At 46.0% G+C, this 20,033-nt stretch overlaps 1 protein-coding gene across 6 annotated transcripts in view; it reads right to left on the bottom strand.

The window, feature by feature from the left end:
* Nucleotides 1–3,592: 3,592 nt before the first annotated feature.
* SLC14A2 (solute carrier family 14 member 2) overlaps nt 3,593–20,033 on the bottom strand; it is a 413,346-nt gene continuing 396,905 nt past the window's right edge. For 2 of the 6 annotated variants that reach the window (XM_033087768.1, XM_033087769.1), the window contains exons 12-21: nt 17,954–18,076; nt 15,641–15,723; nt 14,737–14,896; nt 13,809–13,998; nt 13,351–13,476; nt 12,277–12,469; nt 9,502–9,649; nt 8,709–8,843; nt 7,552–7,601; nt 3,593–4,594 (exon numbers count right to left, since the gene is read on the bottom strand). In XM_033087768.1, coding sequence (XP_032943659.1) covers nt 4,394–4,594; nt 7,552–7,601; nt 8,709–8,843; nt 9,502–9,649; nt 12,277–12,469; nt 13,351–13,476; nt 13,809–13,998; nt 14,737–14,896; nt 15,641–15,723; nt 17,954–18,076 — 1,409 coding nt within the window. In that variant the 3' untranslated portion in view covers nt 3,593–4,393. Of the gene's footprint in view, nt 4,595–7,551; nt 7,602–8,708; nt 8,844–9,501; nt 9,650–12,276; nt 12,470–13,350; nt 13,477–13,808; nt 13,999–14,736; nt 14,897–15,640; nt 15,724–15,985; nt 16,035–17,951; nt 18,077–20,033 lie in introns of those variants that run through there. The other 4 variants (XM_033087772.1, XM_033087770.1, XM_033087773.1 and 1 more) reach the window with 4 other exon arrangements.

Raw genomic sequence — 20,033 nt, 5'->3', positions numbered from 1 at the left:
TGGAGGCAGAATCCAGCAGGGGTTTTGCAGATGGATCCTGCCCCAATTCGTGACAGAGACAGCACGAGGCTTTGAAGGGGCTGAGCAGGCATACACTGAGCCCCACCCATTATGCTTTTTTTTTTTTTTTTGACAGACAGTTGAGTTAATCACGTGGTTTGGTCTCTGCATATTATCTTTGTTGCTCTATGAAAGGCCCCTCTCTTAAATGTATGAAGGTGTGTCTATCTTTTCATTTTTAGACTCTCTTTTCCCTCCAGCATTCCAAGGTATGGAATGCTGGAGGAATTCCAAACTTTTTTGTTTGTGTGCTTGCAAAATATGTATTGTAGTTTTGTGTAATTGCATTTTTAATTCATGCAAATGGATTGATTATAAAAGTCACTTTCTTATTTTTACCCCAGCACGAGGTTTTTAAGATCTAGCCACTTTGCTATACGTGTAGTACTGAGTTCTACCTGGTGGGTAGGATTCTACCGTGTGTCCCGCCCACTGGGCCTCTGTGTTCTCCTCCAGCTCTCTGCATGCTGTGGTCAACAGCCTTCCTGGTGGCCCCACAGGCGCAGGGGATACGTATAGTCTGGAAGGAAATTTCTGGGTCGCAGGGGGTGTTTATATTTATCGTGACTAAATATGGAGGACCTGTTCTCCAAATGACTGTACCAGTCAACTTTCCACCAGCATTGCATGAGAACCCCAAGCTTGCTTGATGGCATAATACATGGTCTATTTTGTAAATGATCTATGGGTGCTTAGAAAGAATGTGTGTTGCTCTAAAAGAGGGTAAATGGGGTCTAATATATGGTGATGGAAAGAGAACTGATCCTGGGTGGTGCACACACAATGTGAGAGATAGATATTGTATTATAGAATCGTACACCCGAAATCTATGTGACTTTGGTAACAATTGTCACCCCAATAAACTTTAAAGAAAAAAAAAAAGAATGTGTGTTCTGATTTTTTTTTGGGGGGGTGGTATTTAGTGGGAGGGTTTAGAATCCTACATGTATATAATAGTTCACTTATTAATTCTTTGTTTAGATCCCTGATATCTCTGATCATTTTTTGTTCTCTTGACGTAGCAGGTTTCTGAGATTTTGATAAAATCTTAGCTACAATGATTGATTTGTTCATTTTTTTCCTGAAGTTCAGTCAGTTGTTGCTTGATGTATTTTGAGGCTGATGATTCAGTACAAATGTGTGTATATGATGATTATGTACTCTTTTTCTATTGTTCTATTTACATCATTATTTGTTCTTAATCTTTTTTGCCTTAAATTTTATTTTCCTGGGTATTATAGTTGATACCCTAGCTTTCTTTTGGTCCATATTTGTTACTATATCTAGTTGCATCCTTGTATTTAAACATTTTGTCTTTCTGCTTTAAATGTGTTTCTTGTAAACAGCAAATTGTTAGCTCTTTTTGAAAAAGTACAACCCCATGCATCTCTGTCTTCTAGTGGTAAACTTAGTAGTTAATATTTTTTGGTCAGTTACTATCATATTATGACTAATTTCTGCCTTCTGGTTTTTTTTTGTTTTTTGGTTTTTTTTGTACTTACTTTTTTTTGGTGACTTCCTAGAACAATTATCTCTTTTTCCGTTTTCCATCGGAAAGAGAATTTTCATCTCGTTCAAAATTTATATTTTTAATTTTGTTCTCATGGTGGTTGCCCTTATCCCCCATGTTTATTTCTCCCTGTGGTTTTCAAGACTTATCAATTCTTGTACAAGCTAAGAACTTTAAAAAGCTTTTCCGCCTCTTTTGTCCACCCCCCTCAACTCCATCATCATTTAATATTCCAGTTCTTGGTTGTCATAGGTGTATTTCTTCTATTCCCTCCGCCTGGGTCCTAATAAACAATAAACATTATTAAGGCATTTGATCATCCTATGGTATTCTTGTATCCCTTGTAGTATTTCTTAGATACATTTTTCTTCTTGTTTGGATACTTCCACTTAGAGTGTTTTCAGTGTAGCGCTCTGTGTGTAAATCTTCAGAGGTCCTTTTATACCTGAGAACATTTTTGGTTTTCTTACACGTGCCTTTTGTATGTGCAATGGCATCCATGTAGGATTGCTGGACAGAATATTTTGGCCCTAGTGTCTGAGACTCTGTGCAACTGTCCTCTTTTCTTCCCACCAAATTGACTGAGCAGTGGTAGGCTGGTATGCTGGCTGTCTGGGGGAAAAAAAAGCCCAGATCCGTAGTTTGCCCATTTCTGTGGCGTAAATACTCCCACAACAGCCAATTTCAAACTATCCATGTGATATCACTGAACGTAACCTTGGGAGAGATGTGTTCCTGTGCACAAACATCCTTCAGAAGCTGGAACGAGCTGGCTCCCTCTTTCTTCTGGTAACGGAAATGCTGGAATAGATTCCTGTGGACATTGGACGTTTTCATACGTCAAATTCTTTCATCCCATCTTTTTCCATCTTGCTTGTTATACCGGGCCAACTCAATTTGCTTTGTAGGCGAGGATATTGAAATACTTAGAAGAGCTAAAGGGATATGTTAATGGTCACTAGTCAGAAAGGCACGCATGAGGAGGGTTTCCTGCTCTTAATGAAACCAGATTATAACACTTTGATGGAAAATGCATGGAAAGTGGTATTTGAATAGTTCTATGTCATCACTTAGAGGTTCTGGGGCAGCTGAGTGAGCCGTGAGCATAAACAGCCTTCTGGTGAAATTCCTGGATGCTTAATCCTCAGAGGGCTGTAACTCCATCATCATTAAAATACAGTCTGAGACCTTTTTGGCCTCCAGGTGTGACCACAGACTCGGAGGTAGCCTCGGGAGTGTGACTCGCTCCCCTTCCTACGTGGGGAATTTGTTTCCAGCGAGAAGTGTTCCGTTTTCCTGGAGAAGTCATAACTGGCTAGATATGATCTGGAAGAGAAATAGGCAGCCCAGTGGGCTGGGCTGGCAGAACATAACCTGGATCTCAGGGGAGACAGAGAAAAAAAAAGTGGAAACCAGCTTTTTCTATATGATGGATTTTGGTCAAATGTAATTCTTTCCTTAAAGCTGTATTTACAGACAGTCTGTCCCCTCCCCCTTGCCTCCTTTCTATATCCCCATATTTAGTCTTCACCCCATGATGCTCAATTAGAATTAGATGAGACGGGGAGCTGTAGGAGGTTCATCAACCGTCCTCTGGGGGACAGGTGGGAAGGCTGAGCTTCCCATAAAGCGGTCCTGTGATTTATGAGCTTAATGCTATAACCCTGAGTAATTAAATAACAGAAGGAGCTGGATTTGTAACTTTGGATTGCGAGAATAAAATACTATTTCCTAAAAAGTGAGATGGCTTGTTGACAAACCGCACTTTAACTCAAGCCGAAAACAACCTCTGTCATTTTTGTATAATCACCTTTGTAAACCCTCTTCTGAGAATTTTCAATCCATCTTCATCTCTTTTTGGACACACGCTTGTCTGGGGAAAACCCCTCAAGTGGTCAATGTGTGCACCAATGTGTGAACAATATAGGTGAGCTCCATTTTAAGAAAACCCCGATACCAAGTTGCAAACTTAACAGTTTAATGAGACTATGCTTATGATTATTACCAAAGGAAGCACACTTGTTTAAATATGATTTGAATGTTGAAAAAGATCAGTTTTCATCTTATGACATTTCGGAAATATTTCTGTTACATAAAGGAAGGCACGTTGGCATTTCCAGTGAATTAGGTTCCTAACCCCATGTCTAGAGAACATCTTCTCAGGACTGAAGAATAACTCTCCACAGATCATTAAAATTGTTCTGCCTCTTCTCCAGGCAACCCTTCCATCTCTTACCTAACTCAAAGTAATCACTTGTTGGTCATGCTGATTCCGTCAGTTTACAGGAGAGGGAGATGAATCAATACTTCTGAGGTAGAAGGGACTAGAGAGTCCCTTCCCTGTCATGAAAACAATGACACCCAGGATGGCAGAAGCTAATTAGTGTCACAGCTGGGCCAGAATCAGCCCTTTTGCCTTCTAGACTAATCTATATTCCCTGACACTGTGCGTTACTACATTAAATGACTGAGTTGGGTGATCATGTTACCAAACTCTGGCCCCTTCTTGGTGAATTCTCTTTAGGGATGTGGCTTATTTTGCAGGAGAGGGAACATTCCCCTCAAAGGAAACTCTTATGGAGTGAGCTGTGCCAAGTCTAAACTAATCATATCCTTGATAACTGTCGTGCGTCTTAGAACAGAGAGGTTCCTGAATGGTGACTACATACATGTTTCCCTGTGATTGAGAATAACTAAGGTGTAGGCTTGCTTGGATGAGAATCATAGAACAGGCAGGAGGCGAGCTTAAGTAGCCTTCAGCCTGGGGACGTGCACAGCCTGCCGAAGGCTGAATTTACAGTGACATGTTTTGGAAAGGGCAACTTAGGAGACATCGTAGGCTTGGTACTTTGTTATGGTTGATGGTCTTCTGTTTTTCTCCTGGGACAGGTAATAGATACGGTTGGCTTCTGGGTAGGTGACTTTGCTGAGTGGAAGCTTATAGATGGCGGGGTTGTTGGTTGTCAGGAGCAGGAAGGTCAGTGCCGAGAGGCAGAAGGGCCAGGTACAGGGTGGTAATCCAAACTGGGGGGAAAGGGGAACACAAGAGAAGCCTTGGTTACATCAGGTGCTTGTGTCTGTTTCATTGGCCCTTACCAAACACCTCCAGCCCTGAGTAGAGAAGGGGATGCTTCATGGGCATTGATAAGAATAATAATTTATAACAAGTATAAATAAAGTCATCTCAGGGGTTGTCAGTCTACAATGTAACAGGCGAACACACATGCTTTAAAATGCAGCCATTGCAATCCTATTATAATATGCCTTTATGGAGGAGACATGTTTTGTTTTGGGTCATCTGGCCAGCCTATACCTTCAGCTCAAGGAACTATGGCCATCCTTGTCTCATAGCCCCTGTTGAAGGAATAGCTTTGGCAGTCATTTTGTAGTTCAAGGCCTTTTCTCTTTGGTTATAGCTGATGGGACGGGAGGCAAGCACCTGAATCAAATGCAGCTTCCCATAGGCAGGCGATCTGGGAATAGAATCCCTCTCTTGAGAATTTGGCCTCAGAGACACAGAGACCGTGTCCACAGGCTCTTGATCTGAAAGGACTAGAGAGCCAGTCAATGCTGGGTGGCCATTTGGGGGCTGTGTGCAGCAGCAGAAACCCATCACAGAGAGACACAGGGAAATAGAGCAGACATATGGAGAGAGGAAGAGATGTGACATCCTAGTCCCAGGAACTGAAGTTGGAGAGTAGCTGTCTCTCTTCTCAAGGGCTCTCTCTCCCACTCTCAGTTCTCTTTTCATAATGTTGACCTGTTTTTTATTTTAAATACCCCTTACCACTCTTCCTTTGAGATAACTTGACTGGATAGCTTGGTAACACAGAGCCTGCAAATTCAGCTGTGAGGCAGATCAAATCATGCTCCCTCTCTCCTAAACGTCATTTTAGTATAACCAGTAAAAGCCTCGGGTAATAGCATGGGGGTAAGAATGCCAGTCACGTGTGTGTTCAAAGATGGTGCTGTTGGATGGGATGTGGGGAAGAATAATGACCGCCTCGTGCCAGAACTGCAGCCGTAAGGAATACCCATGATGAACTCCACTCAGAGAGTCTTCCCCAAGCCTTGCTAAGACTGCACAGGGTATTTTGGGAAGCCTCTTCTTCGAGTCCTACAGTGGGAAAGAAGTGGGCTGGGGGCTCCACAGACCCAGACCCCAATCTCAGCTCTGATCACCTTGTGGCAGTCCTTTCATCTTTCCAAGACTTAGTTCCTCAATTTTAGTAAAATGCGGATAAAATATCTACTCAGAGAGTTGATGCCTGGAGCATACTAAGTACTCAATCAGTGGTCCTCAGTTCGTGGTTACTATTGTCAAGCAGAGGGAGACATTATTGAAGACATAGTGCTGCACAGACATGGGTCAGTAGAAAGTAAAAAGGGCGGCTCCCAACTTCTCTCTTCTAGGGAGGTCTTGGATGATCTCATAAATGTCACTCAACATTTGTGTCTCCTCTTGGAGACTGGAAATCCCTCCAGAGTGAGTTAATAGCCTGCACGTTTTTATATCTCTGAGAGTGGTCAGCATGGTGTCTTACACATAGTAGGCACCCAGAAACTGAACTTGATTTTGTTTTGAAAAATGTTTAAATCGAGTGGCATAACCTTTAACTTCTCTGCAACAGAGGAAAGAACTGGTCACCCTGTAAATGCCTGGGATCAAGAACCAAAGCCTCCTGTTTGGCATCTCTTCCAGGACTGTGTCTAAGGAAGGCACATGACATGTGTTTATTGGGTGGATGGTTGGGTGAATGGATGGGCGCAAGAAGAGATGGGAAAGCCAGGAGGACATAGGACCCTCAGTAAGCTATACTCCATCTTCTTTCCCCCGTCAGTGTTTCTGATGGTTGGCTGTTCAGTGCCAGCTCTCATGTTCCTCACGATGGGGCCTCACTACCTTAGGATTCATTCATTCAACATTTCTGAGCACGTGCCACATGCTGGGCTGGGCGCTGTAATAGGTACTAGAGATAAAGATAAAAACATGACTAGGTCCCTGTTCTGAAGGAACGCGCAAGCTGAACATGGAAGAGGACTGCTGCGTATCGAAGTCATCATGTACTGTATGTCACGCGTTGGAGGAGAGGCGTGTACAAGATTTGATGGGGCTCAGAGAAGTGACTTAGTCCACTGGGGGACATGGGATGGGATCACGGAAGGCCAATTCTATTGCTTAGGAAATTTCCGGTTTCACTAGTGAGGGATTTAGACAGGTCTGAGTAGAATGCCTACCTCCATCTCCACCCGCAAGACCAGCAGGACTTTTCCTGATTGCGAATGTGAGATGTGCCCTTGAACCCTTATCCAAAAGGGGGAGGCACTGACTGCAGACTGAGCCCTGAGCACTCTACACTGGGGCCTGGGACCCTTTCAGTGTATGAGGGGGCTGGGGCGGGCCATGTGGTGCGTGCTGACCTCACACACCAGCCTCCACTGGGGTTCAGACAGAAGAGGAGTTCTCAGACTGCTGCCCATGCCCATACCCTCCAGCTACGGCTTCTCTCAGGCTCGGTTCCCTGTTTTCCTGAGGCCTTCCATCATGACCTCCTCTCTCTGTGCTAGTTGCTATGGGACAAACGAAGATGTACATTGGCCCACAAGCTAGTTGGGCCGAGGATCTATAAACATACAAAAAATTAAAGAATAAAGGCTTAAGATTAGTTGTAGAGGATGATAGAACTAGAGTTCAATCAGAAAGGAGTTTGATGTATAAGATAATTCCCTTCCAATTGTCCCTTCTACAAGGAGCTCTGCTGGCCCCCTGACGATGGGATCTGATTGACCAACACTTGACATTTAAACTTTTGAGGCCCAGCTCCTTTTGTCTAGCAGGCGCTGGGGCGATGAGTGTGATTTGAGACCAGAGGGATGAACTGGGGAAGGCTTCCTGGAGGAGGGGTTCTGTGTGGAATTTGGGGAACTAAGAGAACACCACAAAGGGTGTTGTGGCACGTTCTCAGCCCACGTGGACTCACCACAGAAAACATGTTAGCCAGGGCAGCACCCAGGTAGGCTGCAAACAGTGCTGGAAAAGAACCAAGAAATAGTCAAGTGACTAACAGTACTTTAAGCTTTGTCTATTTATTCTCTCCCCATAAATTTTATGCCACAAATGCTATCTATCTCTCAGGTTAAAAAAAAAAAAAAAAAAGTTCTGTTTCCATTGCTTGGCAGCTTAGAAAAGTGTTAAATTCCACACAAATGCCGGCACAGCTAAAACAGCAGATGAACTTGGTTAAAAAGGGCCAAAATTGAGCTGTTACTATTCTCTTGGGTGCCACCACTTTGCATTCTAGCAAAGGAATATTTAGCAGCACAAACCATAAATGAAAATTTTACTATACAGCCAAGGCAAGTGAATCCCAGAACTCCCTGTTGGTATATTTCATCACAAGTTATGAACATAATATGGGTTTTCAGGAAGGAACAGCATTCTGTAAGCTTGAGGAAGACCAAATACACCCTCTGCCTCATCTTCTAGGCTCTGCAAGGGGAAGGTCTGACCAGGCCTGGCTATTGGGAAAAGCCAAGTGCCAGCGAGAGGTGAGGGTCTGTGAAAATGGGCCAGTGTAATTGGGCTTTGCTTCTGAACCTTTAATTTCCTGACTAAATGCATCCCAATTGTCCCTAGGAAGTTAACACAGCCAACCTTTATTAGAGAGTTACTGAGTGCCCAGCTAGTAGTAATCCCGGCCACATCCTACAACATGAGCACTATTTGAAGGTCCATAGTCAATTTTTGGGTGCTTCAGATTAATTGCTGTGTCTGTCATAAATCACCCAACTCCAAACCTAAAGATTCATTTGCAAAAGAGTTGCTCAGTCATTTAGTTCCAATCACCAGCCAGGAAGTAGCAATCACAGCCTACGAACAACTACCAAACAACCACCATCTTAAAAAAATATGTCTGCCTGTGGCTGAACACTTTGCATCCAGTGAAAATAGTGTTTAACGTATTCATCACTAAGCAACCATTCAAAACCAGTTTTGAATAAAAGTCCTTTCATAAAGCAAACGATCCTGGCCTTCATCTTTGAAGGATCAGTAGAGTTTTCACAGGGTGGTACTCCTTGCGGGGATAGACACAGCCATCTCTTTTGGTGGAAAGGGAATTCCCCTGGCGGTACCTACCGCACGTGATGGCGAGGAGGTGTGTCTGCCAGGTGATGACGTAGAACATGCCCCCAATTGCCATGCAGGCGAGCGTGCTGTTGAAGCCACACAGGCCGAAGTAGATGGAGTCAAAGGGCGTTGCGATAGTGAGCGCTGTGAGAGAAGGCAGGCATGGGTACTGGGTTTGGGGTCTCCTGGGGCTCCCCTGCCGGCCCTGAAACCCCCCATGGTCCTCAACGCCCAGACTAGTTTTTCCCTTAGGCATTTATAGAAAAGGACTTCTGATTTTATTCAGTTAAAAAACATCTAAAGGATACAAATGGCCATTGAGCCATGTGAATATTAGTGGTGAAGTTCTTCTGGGTAGAAGAGACCCTTTGAGGAGGAACTCTGAAGTCTGATTTAACCAGTCCAGAGATGGTCCTACCCTGGCCATAAAGAAGGACTTCCCTTTTCATTGATATCTTAATGTTCTCTAATAGAGAACACTTCCTTCTTATCACCATTAAATATACAAGACTTAAAATATAAACATGCCTAGAAGAAACCCCTCCCAAACTTTAAATTTATACTAAGGTGTAAATGACTAACACCAAAGCATTTCCTGAGGGCAGCTTTTGCTCATGGGAGCATGAGGGCACTGGCCTCAAAATAGAACAAAACATAGTACGAACAACAGAAGGAGGGGACGTTTATAGAAATACGCAGGTAGAGCACTGAAGACACACACATGTCACCATTTTCTTTGAAGCTGGTCCCAGGCACTAACATCCTTATGGCCCATTAATGAAGAAGAAGAGATGACACTGACCTGCTAGCATCCCCATGGTGGATCCAATCGCAGCGTGCAAGCAAATAAGAGGTGAAGATATGAACAAAGCCACAAGGAAAATGCCTCCCGTCCAGGGGTTATCGCAGCCATACACTTGGCCGATTCCAACAGGGATGGCTCTCAAAAGCTGTCGGTGCAACGGGATCACACGCAATTGTGAAGAGAAACATACAAAAAATTAAAGAATAAAGACTTTAATGGGCTGGAAAAGATTTGGTGCCAAGCCCTCCCCATAAACATTTTGCAACAGGTTTCCAAGATATTTTTATTTGAATAGGTTACCTCTGAAAGGGACACGAGTTTTATTGTTTTAGTCTTGAGTTCTTAGAACAGTGAGGGGTTAGGGTGTTAAGTTTCCTTGATTCAGAAACATGAGTGTAAGCCACTAAACTCCTAGTCAAGAGAAACGGAAAACCTTCCAAATGAGGGTATTCTTCATGAGAAAAGTAATAGATGTCTGATCAAAGCTGGGGCTTCAAAACTCTCTTGTAACTTTTTTTTTAAGCTAAAAGGACGACTAGAAGGCTAACTAGGAGATGGGAAAGTGGTCATCTGTGTTTCCAAGAACAACATGTGTGGGCTGTGGTCACGTTAGTCGGTGTGTGTAATCGACGCACCAATATTCACAGAAGCGCCCTACAAAAGTAGTATCGTTGCAGCTACTCTTTTGATTGACAAACCATCAAATGGTGACTGATAGGTGAGCACCCCGCTTGCATCAGGCCTCTATGTATCTGAAAGGTGGAGGGTCTCCCGTGCAGGACAAAGGGTTTGATGAGACCAGGATCCAGGGCCTGTGGACACTTGCGCACGTGCTCTGGAATTTGGGAAAAGGCTTCTGGGCATGCAGGCTTCCCCGGTTTGGAAATTTTGGCCACTGGCCCTTGAGCTAGGAAAGTGTTTAAAGGAGGAGGCTCTGGGCCACGCTGGGATACACTGGGGTTCATCTCATCCCTTGGGCAGTAAGCTAAGGAGAAGCAGAGTCCTGGGGCTGGCATATGTATATATTGTGATGAGACAGTTCTTTTCTCAGCCCATGTTCTCTGAGAGGACCCTGCCCCCTGGGGGTGTGCAGAGACAGGAGGACACTGCAGGAGCCCGTGGGTGGCCCTACTCGGCCAACCCTCCTGGCTCAGTCTCCTGTGACCCCAGGAACAGAAGGGGCTTTGGCATCGCCATGTGGGGGGAAAGGGGACAGATGAGAAAGTTTTACAGAGAGTCAGTGGTGCTGGGCACTTCAGTCCCTTGGTGGTCCCCCCTTCCAGGGGGCTCTCCAGGGGCCATGAGAGCAGAGGAACTCATGGGGCCTCAACATTATTGGGAGTTTTAGATCCTCTCCTGACATTTACCACTTGTTTTCCCAAAACTCCAGGCTCTAATGATAATGGTCAGAAGACAAAACATATTCATTGTTACCATAATGCATTCAATTGACCAGAAAGTTATTTCCTAAAGAACAACCACCGAAAATTGCATTTTTCTTTCTTGGGACTTCGGGGTTCTGAAGTATTTGTACAGGATTCCCCAATATTTTTCCATTTCCACAAAAATTCCTAGACATCTTTTCCATTAAAAATGGCATGGAGAAGGCAAAATGTCTTAAACTTGTCATTTCTCACATCTTCATTCCACAGCATAACCAACTAGAGCGATTTTGCCTTCCAAAGCTATCGATGGGGTAAATACCCTGGAAGGGACGCCTCAGGAGTGAATCGCCAACACGGCACACTTTCTCTCCTCTGGCTCATGTAGGTGTACACAGACAGACACAGACACACACACACACACACACGCACACACGCACACACACGAATGGGGCTAACACGAATATTTCTCTTCCTAAACAATGATGCTTTTTAGTGCGAAGGCAGGGCTCTCTCCACTATGCCATGCTGTTGCAAACTAGGAAATGCTAAGAGAAACTAGGCAACATTACTTCTGAAAGTTCTTTCAACAAGTACGAGTGGCTTTGTGGTTAGATGATGAATTGCCAATAACGAAGTTGCAGAGTGAGCCCAACCTGTGGGGTTGTTCAGTGTAACGGAAAGAGGCGGGGCTCCGAGCAAACGTGTCCACTCAGATAAGGAGGCGAATGGACACGTGTCTCCATGCTGATTAAATGCTTGTAGTGTAGCTTCTTATTAATTATCTTGGCAGACTGCCAGAGACCAGCAGGAGATACAGAGTCCTTGTAAGAATTTGAAAAGCCCTGTTAGACATACATTTCTTAATGGAGGCACAGCTGTGCTCAAAATTGTGAGTATGCCTCAGAGAGTGAATGGTGTCCACTCCGGAGGCTCGATCGGAAACGCCCTAAGCCAATAGATGGTGGTGTGATGTGTACACCGTTAATGATCCAATGAGACAGAATGAAAGAACATACACAGCATACGCTGGATTAAAACTGGAATCAAGCATCAAAAAGACTTTAAAAAAAGAAAAAAGGATAAAAGAAAGAACCCGGGTTTAGCAGACAGGAGGCCAGAGTTCTGGTCTTGACTTTGCTCTTCACTAATTAGCTGTCTTCACTAATTAGTGTCTCAATTTGACCTCAGTTCCTTCCTCTGTACTGGGACTGGGTGGCATCAGAAATGGCCCTTATAGCTCTTAGAGAGAAGAAAGGAATGGTGGCTAATGACACACTGTATGAAGAGTGTCTTGCATTATAAAACTGTTAATACGAGTTATTACCTGTGGATGTTTCTGATGTGCAAAATAAGTAAACGCGGTCCTTTCACCTTCCACAATACCTACCAAGGGCACTTGGACCTCCGACCAGGTGATGTTGGGCACGGAGGACGCAGGCTGCAGCAGCGTCGTGGGGAAGAAGAGGTTGTAGTGGCCCGTGGCTGCCAGGTACAGGGTCACTGTGATGTTGAAGGGCAGCGTGAAGACTGGGAGGTCCCACTTGCTGAAGATGGTGCCCAGGGCACTGGAGAGGATGGGGCTGACGGCAGAAGCACAAGAGAAACTGTTAAACAAGCCTCTGACCCTAACACCCGACTGAGCGGCAGTAGGACGCTCTCTGTGTCTTCCTGGAGACCATCAGCCTGATGGGAACCCTCTCTGACCCTAATTGGCCCCGAGAGGCTCTTTCCCTGGGTCTCCTTCCTGTGCCTGGTGCAGTGACAAGGCAGATGGCCAGACTCAGCTTCAGAAGGAGGGCTTTCTGGGGAAGTCCCGAGGCAAGGAGTCACAGAACTTTCTTAAAAAGTCATATCGCTCCATGCCCGGACATGAGGAGAGAGAACGGGCTGGGGCGGGGGCGTTGAAGGGAACAGGGGGTGGTGGTGACAGGGAGGGAAATCACAGTCATTCATTCAACAAATGTTTGTTGAGTAGCCTCCTGGCTAGAGTGCCCTGCAGTTTCTGGAGGTGAAGGAGCTGAGGCCTGGCACTCTGAGGGCTCTGCCCAGTGCCCGGGCCTTCAGCCTACGTGGGGAAGTTGTCCCAGTTTGGTCAGGGATGCCAGGGATGGAGAAACGTGTATGGAGGGGTGGCAGCAGGAAGAATGTGAAAGTGTCCAGAAACTGACAGGACCCTGTGGTGTGGCTCTTCACCTCTGTGCACCTTAGTTCCTTTCCCTGTATTCTGGTTGGGCAGGACCAGAAACCCATTAGATCTTTAAAAAAGAACAGTAAAGGATTATGGGTAATGGGATACTGTCTATAGGTCACCCACCACGTGTTGACACCGGATGACGTTAGTAGTGATGTGCAAGCTAGGTAAACGCCACTTTAAAATCGAGTTGAGACAGACCGTCATGGAATGGGGATGGAAAGGTGGGCAGCCCCGGATCTGCACCCACCGCCTCAGAAGCAAACTTACCAAGACATGGACATAATGACCGGGACCAAAAGCCACCAGTAGTAGTCACCTTTGTCCGAGAACACGGCCATCAGCAGCCCCACGAGCACCCCGTTGTAGCCGTGAAGTCCTGCCGCGATGGCCGACCTGGGGGGAGGGAGGAGGGTTGGGGAAGGAGGGGCTCCCTAAGGCCCAGTGGAGGGGCGCTGCCTTCTTGATTTGCCTTCTGAGTTCGATTTTTCTCAACTGGGACCTGATAACACACACCTTCAAACAGATGGCCCCGCTTCACATTCCCCCAGACAATGTGTCGTTGTGACAAAACAATCAAGGAATTGCTGTTTTTAATTATATGTGTCCCCATTCTGAGGGGTTTCTGAGCTGGGACGCAAGCAATGAAGGGATGGGGAGATGGTGAATCATGCCCCCTGGGAGTGACCTCTGGCCTCATGCTTGGACCTTGGTCTCCTGGAACTTACTTGTCCTGACTCAGGAGGAGGGCTGTCAGAGTGGACACAATAGTACCCAAGCAGCCCGAGATGGCCCACCAGGGGTTCTGGATAAAGAGGCCGAAGACGATGAGGATTCCACTGATGGGATTGTTCACAAACATCACCTGAGACATGCCCCGGAGGACCCAGTCGAGGAACTGGAACACTGGGGACTTGTCTGAAATGGAACCGGGAGGCAGTCAGTCAGTGCTCAGGTGTGACAGCCCTGGACCAGGCCCCAGTGGGCAGGGGGAGGGCAGGAGGGAAGCCGTGCACCCCAAAAGCGTTCACAGGGAGCCAGCCTCCACTGTCATCTGCCACAGACGAGGGTAAAACAAGAAACCAAGAGGGCATTTGACTGCTAGAAAACTCTTCAGATCCGCTGCCAGCTGGTTGTGGTCTTTAGGTTGTTTTTCAAGCAGATGGATACCCTGAGCTATCTGTGCCCCCATGAGACTGGCATGAATTTTCGAGAAGATGGACCCGGAAAGAAAACTCTCTTGCTGCATAGAGGGTGTCAAACCCTCATGGCCTGAGCTCTGGGGTGATTGCTAAAGAGAACCTACTGGAATAGTAGACACAATTGTCCTGGGAGTCATCTATAGGCAGGCATGTTTTTCTAGCATGCCAGCGCTAGAATCCAGTGCTAAAATGCCTGACTGCAACACTCTCATGGGATACTTGAGAAAGCATGACTGTTATGTTCAGCAGTGAGAGCCCACATACTTACATGTATTGCATATACATCCCAAGAGACTGTATGTCTGTCCTAACAGAAGAACTCCCCTCTTTGAAAGACCATAGAAATAGAACTCAGTCTAGTCTATGGGAAACCGTGGCCAAGAGTTTCCCAGGGGATGACCGGAGGTGACCTCTCTAGGGGCAGGGTCAGACGCTGCTCTTACAGAACCTTTACCTTTAAGCCCCTCTCCGCACTCCTTCATCTCTCCTGTGATGTAACTGAGGGCTTTGCTGATCCTTTTCCCACTGGCCGCCATGGAATTCTGAATCCAGGAAGTCTTGGAGATGCTCGTATCTGCCTTTATCTCAGAGCTCTCCTCCATGGTGTCCAGATCCTGTCCGGGGACGAGAGAGAGGAAAGAAGCTCCCACATGCTGTGCTTCTGACACTGAAAAATGGTGTTTGTGCTCATTTGGGGAGCAAGGTAAGATTTTTCATTTGATATTTAGTGAAATTTCTATTTAATCATCTCTATGTTTCCATAGACTAGACTATCTTTTGCTTTGTTTATCATGTTACTTCAGTTCATATGAGCAATGACCTTGAAATACAACAAGACAATATCTTTATTCTCACTCTGTAAATGAGGGCTCAGGCACGGGGATGTTCTCATTTCTAGAGGTCAAAGTCAAACAGTAGAATTGGGATTTCACCACAGAGCTTTAGATTCTTTGTTTTTTTTTTTTTTTAAACTGTTACTTCCACTACACCACACTCTTTCCAGAATAAATTATTTCTCCCTTGCCCAGCATATCTAGTCTTTAAAATGTAACTGTCCATAAAATTAAACATGTAAAGATTCTATTTTTTGAAAATTGGCACTGGTTTGTTACCTAAATGCTTAAATGCCGGATTTAGAGGAACACAGATAATAAAGAATTCAAATAACAGGGATATGACACGTTATAAAGTAAACTGTGAAAAATGGACATTTTTATCCCAGGTAATTATGCTTCTAGAAATAGGAAGTCAAGAAAAGTCTGCGTAGAGAACACCTTTTCCAGACCTCAGGTCCCCCATCTGCCACAGGCTCTGTGACTGTGGGGTGCTGCCCGTGGTGCGGGCCACTCACTACTCACCAGCAACTCCACCGTGGGCTTCCGGTATTGATAGGGAAAAGGGTCCTTGGTTTGTCTCTCCTGCTGTTCGCTTTTTCCAAACACTGGAGTTGGAAGGAAAGAACATCAGTTAGGACACCTCTCCCCTGGCACCTAGCTGCAAATCTCTTGCAAGGGTGGTGTTGGAATATCTGTGTTCCTTGTTCCATTGGAGGAAGCCCAGAACCATTGCATCTTGCAGCTTTGGGACCCTTTTTTCTTTTACTGGTTATGAACCAATTTGGGGTCTCCTTTTGGGGAAAAATGCACGTCCTCATGTAAACAGGACATTTTACAGAATTTAGGGAGTCCAAAAACTCAACTTACTTTTCATTAACAAGCTCTGATTTATTTCAACCCCTTATATTTTTTTAGATGAGGAAACAGTGAGTTGTCCATGATCCCCAAATCCAGGGTTCTTTCTCCTATACCACAGGGAGAATGCGTAGGTGTGCAAAGAAAGGAACTTGGATGCGATTGCTCATAAAGTATTAAGATGTTGAGCCATGCAAAATCTGTTTGCATTTCACTATGATTCTTCCCAACTGGATAACTTTGGGCTGTTTGGGTCTCTTTTTTAGTTGAGTGTCTTGGAATTTTAGGTATTTTAGTAGCAACGCCTGGTTGGACTGACAAGTGATATCCGTGTCATTACTTGAAATTGATTTATTGGCATGTCCTTGTAATTCTAGAAAACTCTTGCAAAGTGGCTCTAAGCATATTTCTAAACATTATCAGATAATTTATTTTTAAAGATAATCAATTTTAGTAGGATTTTATACATCCTGAAAGAAGTTATGGCCCTTGGAAGTTTTGGTCTTGATGCTCTGGTTCCCTCTCGTGGTCAAACGTGAGAATGGCAGGCTGGGCTCTGGAATGCCCGGTATAGTATTCAGACTGAATTGGCTGTTCCCAGTCTTCTACATGAGTCTTCAGGGTAACTAATCTCTAGAAGAAATGCATTAAAGTCACCATGTTCCCAGTTTTGAGGGAGCAGGGACTGCAATCACCAGTGTGGTTGGGAAGTTACACTATGCAGGAGAAACAATTAATTTTGGAAGAGTAGGAAGCAAAGAGGAATCCTGTAGACTTAGAGGCCAGTGCGTGCTATATCCCAATGGACTTGCTCTTTCTGTCTGAAGCTTCCCTTTCCCTGCCATCTCTTCAGCAATTGCCACCAACCTCCATCTCTGGCTCCTTTGCACGGGGCTGTCTGCTAGGCCTCCCCCTACCCCAGCCCCAAACCGTTACCGTAGGACGATGTTTGGAGGGAAATTATTAACCTTTTGAGGTAAGCCATGCTCTCTTCCACACTCTGCCCGGGGCACCTGACACACAAACTCCTGGGCGAGAGGGGCCCTGGAGATATCTTGATGCCCTCTCAACCTTGTATGATGTTTTTCTGTATCACTCAAGCTCCGTTTCTCTGGTTGGCTACTTTGGGTATGAAACGATGAAACTCAGATAAATTGGAGCTAGAAAGTCACTAGTGCATCGTCTGGGAAGCATATGATGTTGTGAAAAGAACACTAACCCGGGAATCAGTTTTATCTCCTACAGAGCCTTTCGCCAGCTGGGCAAGTTGGGCGAGTTGACTCCCCTCTGTGGGGTTTAGGGGGAAAATTAGATTGCCCCTCTGCCCTGGCTCTCCATGAGGCTGCTCCAACCTTGCAGTTAGTTGGGGAGACCCCCCCCCCCAGGCCCCTGCCCCACTCCTCCCTGTTTGCTACAACATGTCCTCAGCTTCTAAATCCAAGTTTCTGGCTCCCCGACCTGCTCAGCTTTGACTGCCTGTTAGACCCCCTCCCCCCACCCCTGTCTTGGGCTTTGGGAGCTCCCTCCCCTCCATGCCTCTCTACCTGTTCCCTTGGTCTTAACATTTCCTCCACTGCTGTAAGTGAGAACTTTTCATCTCTATCCTTCTAGATCAGTGGTTTGTATCTTGGCAGAAAATGGAATCTCATGGAGAGCTTTTAAAGATCTTTAAGGCCACACAGGCCTCACCCCAGAATTAGAGTCTCCTGGGATGGGAAGCAGGTGATTCTAATGTACAGCCAACTGTGAGACCTCCTGGCCTAGACTTACAGCGCTGCTGCCTGTCCCAGCTCCAGGCTCCCATCCAGGGAGTCTGGACACTGGGACCTGTGGCTGTGGTCAGAGATCAGCTGAGATAAGAACGAGCCTGATCCATAAGAGTGGCTCTCCCCGGCACCCTGTGAAGTAGGTACTGCCATTCTCCCCATTTTAGAGATGAGTAAATCAAGGACCCGAGAGTGAGGGGAAGGAAACGCACACCTTTGCTCCTCCTCCGAATGGACGACCACTCGATGTGGAACACGCTCCTGGGCTTGGGGAGCACGGCCTCTGCGCCCTCATCGGCCTTGGGGCTCGTCGCAGCTGGTTGCGCCCCACCACCACCTAGTCAGGGAAAACGAGACAGGTCAGTGTCCCTCGCTTGTCCCCACCCCGTGTGAGCCAAGCAGAGAGCGAGGGAAAAATCACATGCAGAAGCTGGAAAAGAAAGCAGTGCAGTCCAAAGCTGTAATAATAATTGTCTCAGTGTCTGTGTAAAACATCCAGCTTCTCCATTCTTTCTGCTAAAACTTCCAATTCCTTTCCCCACAGAAACCATATCACACACACCCATCAGTATCAAGAGACAGATGAGCCTTATTTCTCCAGCAAGGAACTACTCTGAGACCCACTTAACTGGACTTTGGACTGGTAGGGGTGGTGGACCCTAGCTGAGTGCCTGTTCCCGTTCCTCAGCCAGCGGCTGGCCTCCATCTGCGGCAGGGAGTGTGCGTGTGTGTGTGCGTGTGTGTGTGTGTGGGGGGGGGCCTCAAAGCTGCCTGCACATTAGAATCACCTGGCTGCTTTAAAAATGCCAAACCTCACCCCAGACCAAATTAAAATATTAAAGTTTTTTTTAACACCCATAGCATTGAAAAGACGGCTTTAATGTACAACTTGAGCTGAGAACCACTGATCGACGTTCTTGCTCCTCAAAGGGTGGTTCCCAGACCAGCATCATCTGGGAGCTTGTTAGACATGCAGAATCTCAGTTTCCACCCAATTAATGGAATCAGAATCCGTATTTCGTCAGGGGCTCTGAGTCATGTCTGTGCACATTAAAGTTTGACGAGCACCAATTGATGGGGTGGTCAGAGTCCTGAATCTGTGATCAGCTACAAGAAACCCTCTGCTGTACATACCTTATTATTTTAAATTTCCACACATGGGGCGAGCAGAGCACGTATCGCTTGGGACAGGGTTTCTCAAAGTGTGGTCTGAGAAGCGACAGAACCAAACCACCTTGGAGGCTTGTTAAACTGCGTGCTGCCATGCCCACGCCAGGTCCATTGGAATATTTGTTGGTCCCGAGGTGTGCAGTTTTAACATTTTCTGCTTGGGGTTCCAGTGCACATTACAGTTAGGTGGTCTAGCGGCTGCCTGGAACAGCGGCGAATACTCACACCGTGTTGCACACTTTCTAAGTTCACTCACTCGGCCCTTTTAATGATACCTTCAGACTGATAGGATAGGCAGACCAATTAAGTCAGTATCTCTAGAGGTCCTGTTCAAGCATCATTATCTTTATTTTTAAGCTCATTACATGAGTTAATGTACTGAGGTAGTTGAATACCACTAAAAATAAATAAAATGAACACTTATCTTAAAAAAAAAAGAAAAAAAAGAAACGGATAGGGTAGGCATTGTTATCTCCAAAAGATGGGAAGCGAGGGCTCTGAATGATTTCTGAGGCAGCCTATAACAGCAAGCCACGTGACTCTCAGCCCTCCATCCCTTTTCTGCATTTTGCTGCCAAGAGTCTTGTTTGTAGACCAGTTTCACTGACTTTCAAGGGGGCTTGTTCAACAGGCAGGCTCTCAGGTCCCATCCCACACCGACCAAACTGGAATCTGTTTTTTAACAAGATTCCCCAGCTGACTTGTGTGCACATCAAAGTTGGAAAGCACTGGTCTGGATCGCACTGCTCGTGTAGAAATGACTTGAGCCAAGCCCAGAATATATTACGGCCGACCACCTGAGCGTGTATGGGGCATGCAGGAGCAAGGACAGGGGTTCGTCTACACCCTCAGATTGGAAGGTGAAACATGTGGCCATGTCCCTTCTCTCCAGGCTCAGGATGGGGAGAAGCTCCTGTTTTAGCATCCTGTCTGGGGGTCACCATAATTCCTTAGGCTGGAGAAGACCTCTTGACCACGTGCTTCAGAGACACCTGGAACATCATTCCACCCTGGGACACCTCTGCAGATGGGGTTCATGCAGGGGGACAAGGACCAAGGGGGGAGCATCGCCTCACCTGACAAAGAGGGGCATTTTCCCATAGCACTCATCCCCAGTGCATAGC

Source organism: Rhinolophus ferrumequinum, chromosome 19 (genome assembly GCF_004115265.2).
Source record: "Rhinolophus ferrumequinum isolate MPI-CBG mRhiFer1 chromosome 19, mRhiFer1_v1.p, whole genome shotgun sequence".
In the NCBI taxonomy this organism is placed as follows: Eukaryota; Metazoa; Chordata; class Mammalia; order Chiroptera; family Rhinolophidae; genus Rhinolophus; species Rhinolophus ferrumequinum.
The sequence above is the reverse complement of the archived record's forward strand: the minus strand, read 5'-3'. Positions and strand labels throughout refer to the sequence as shown.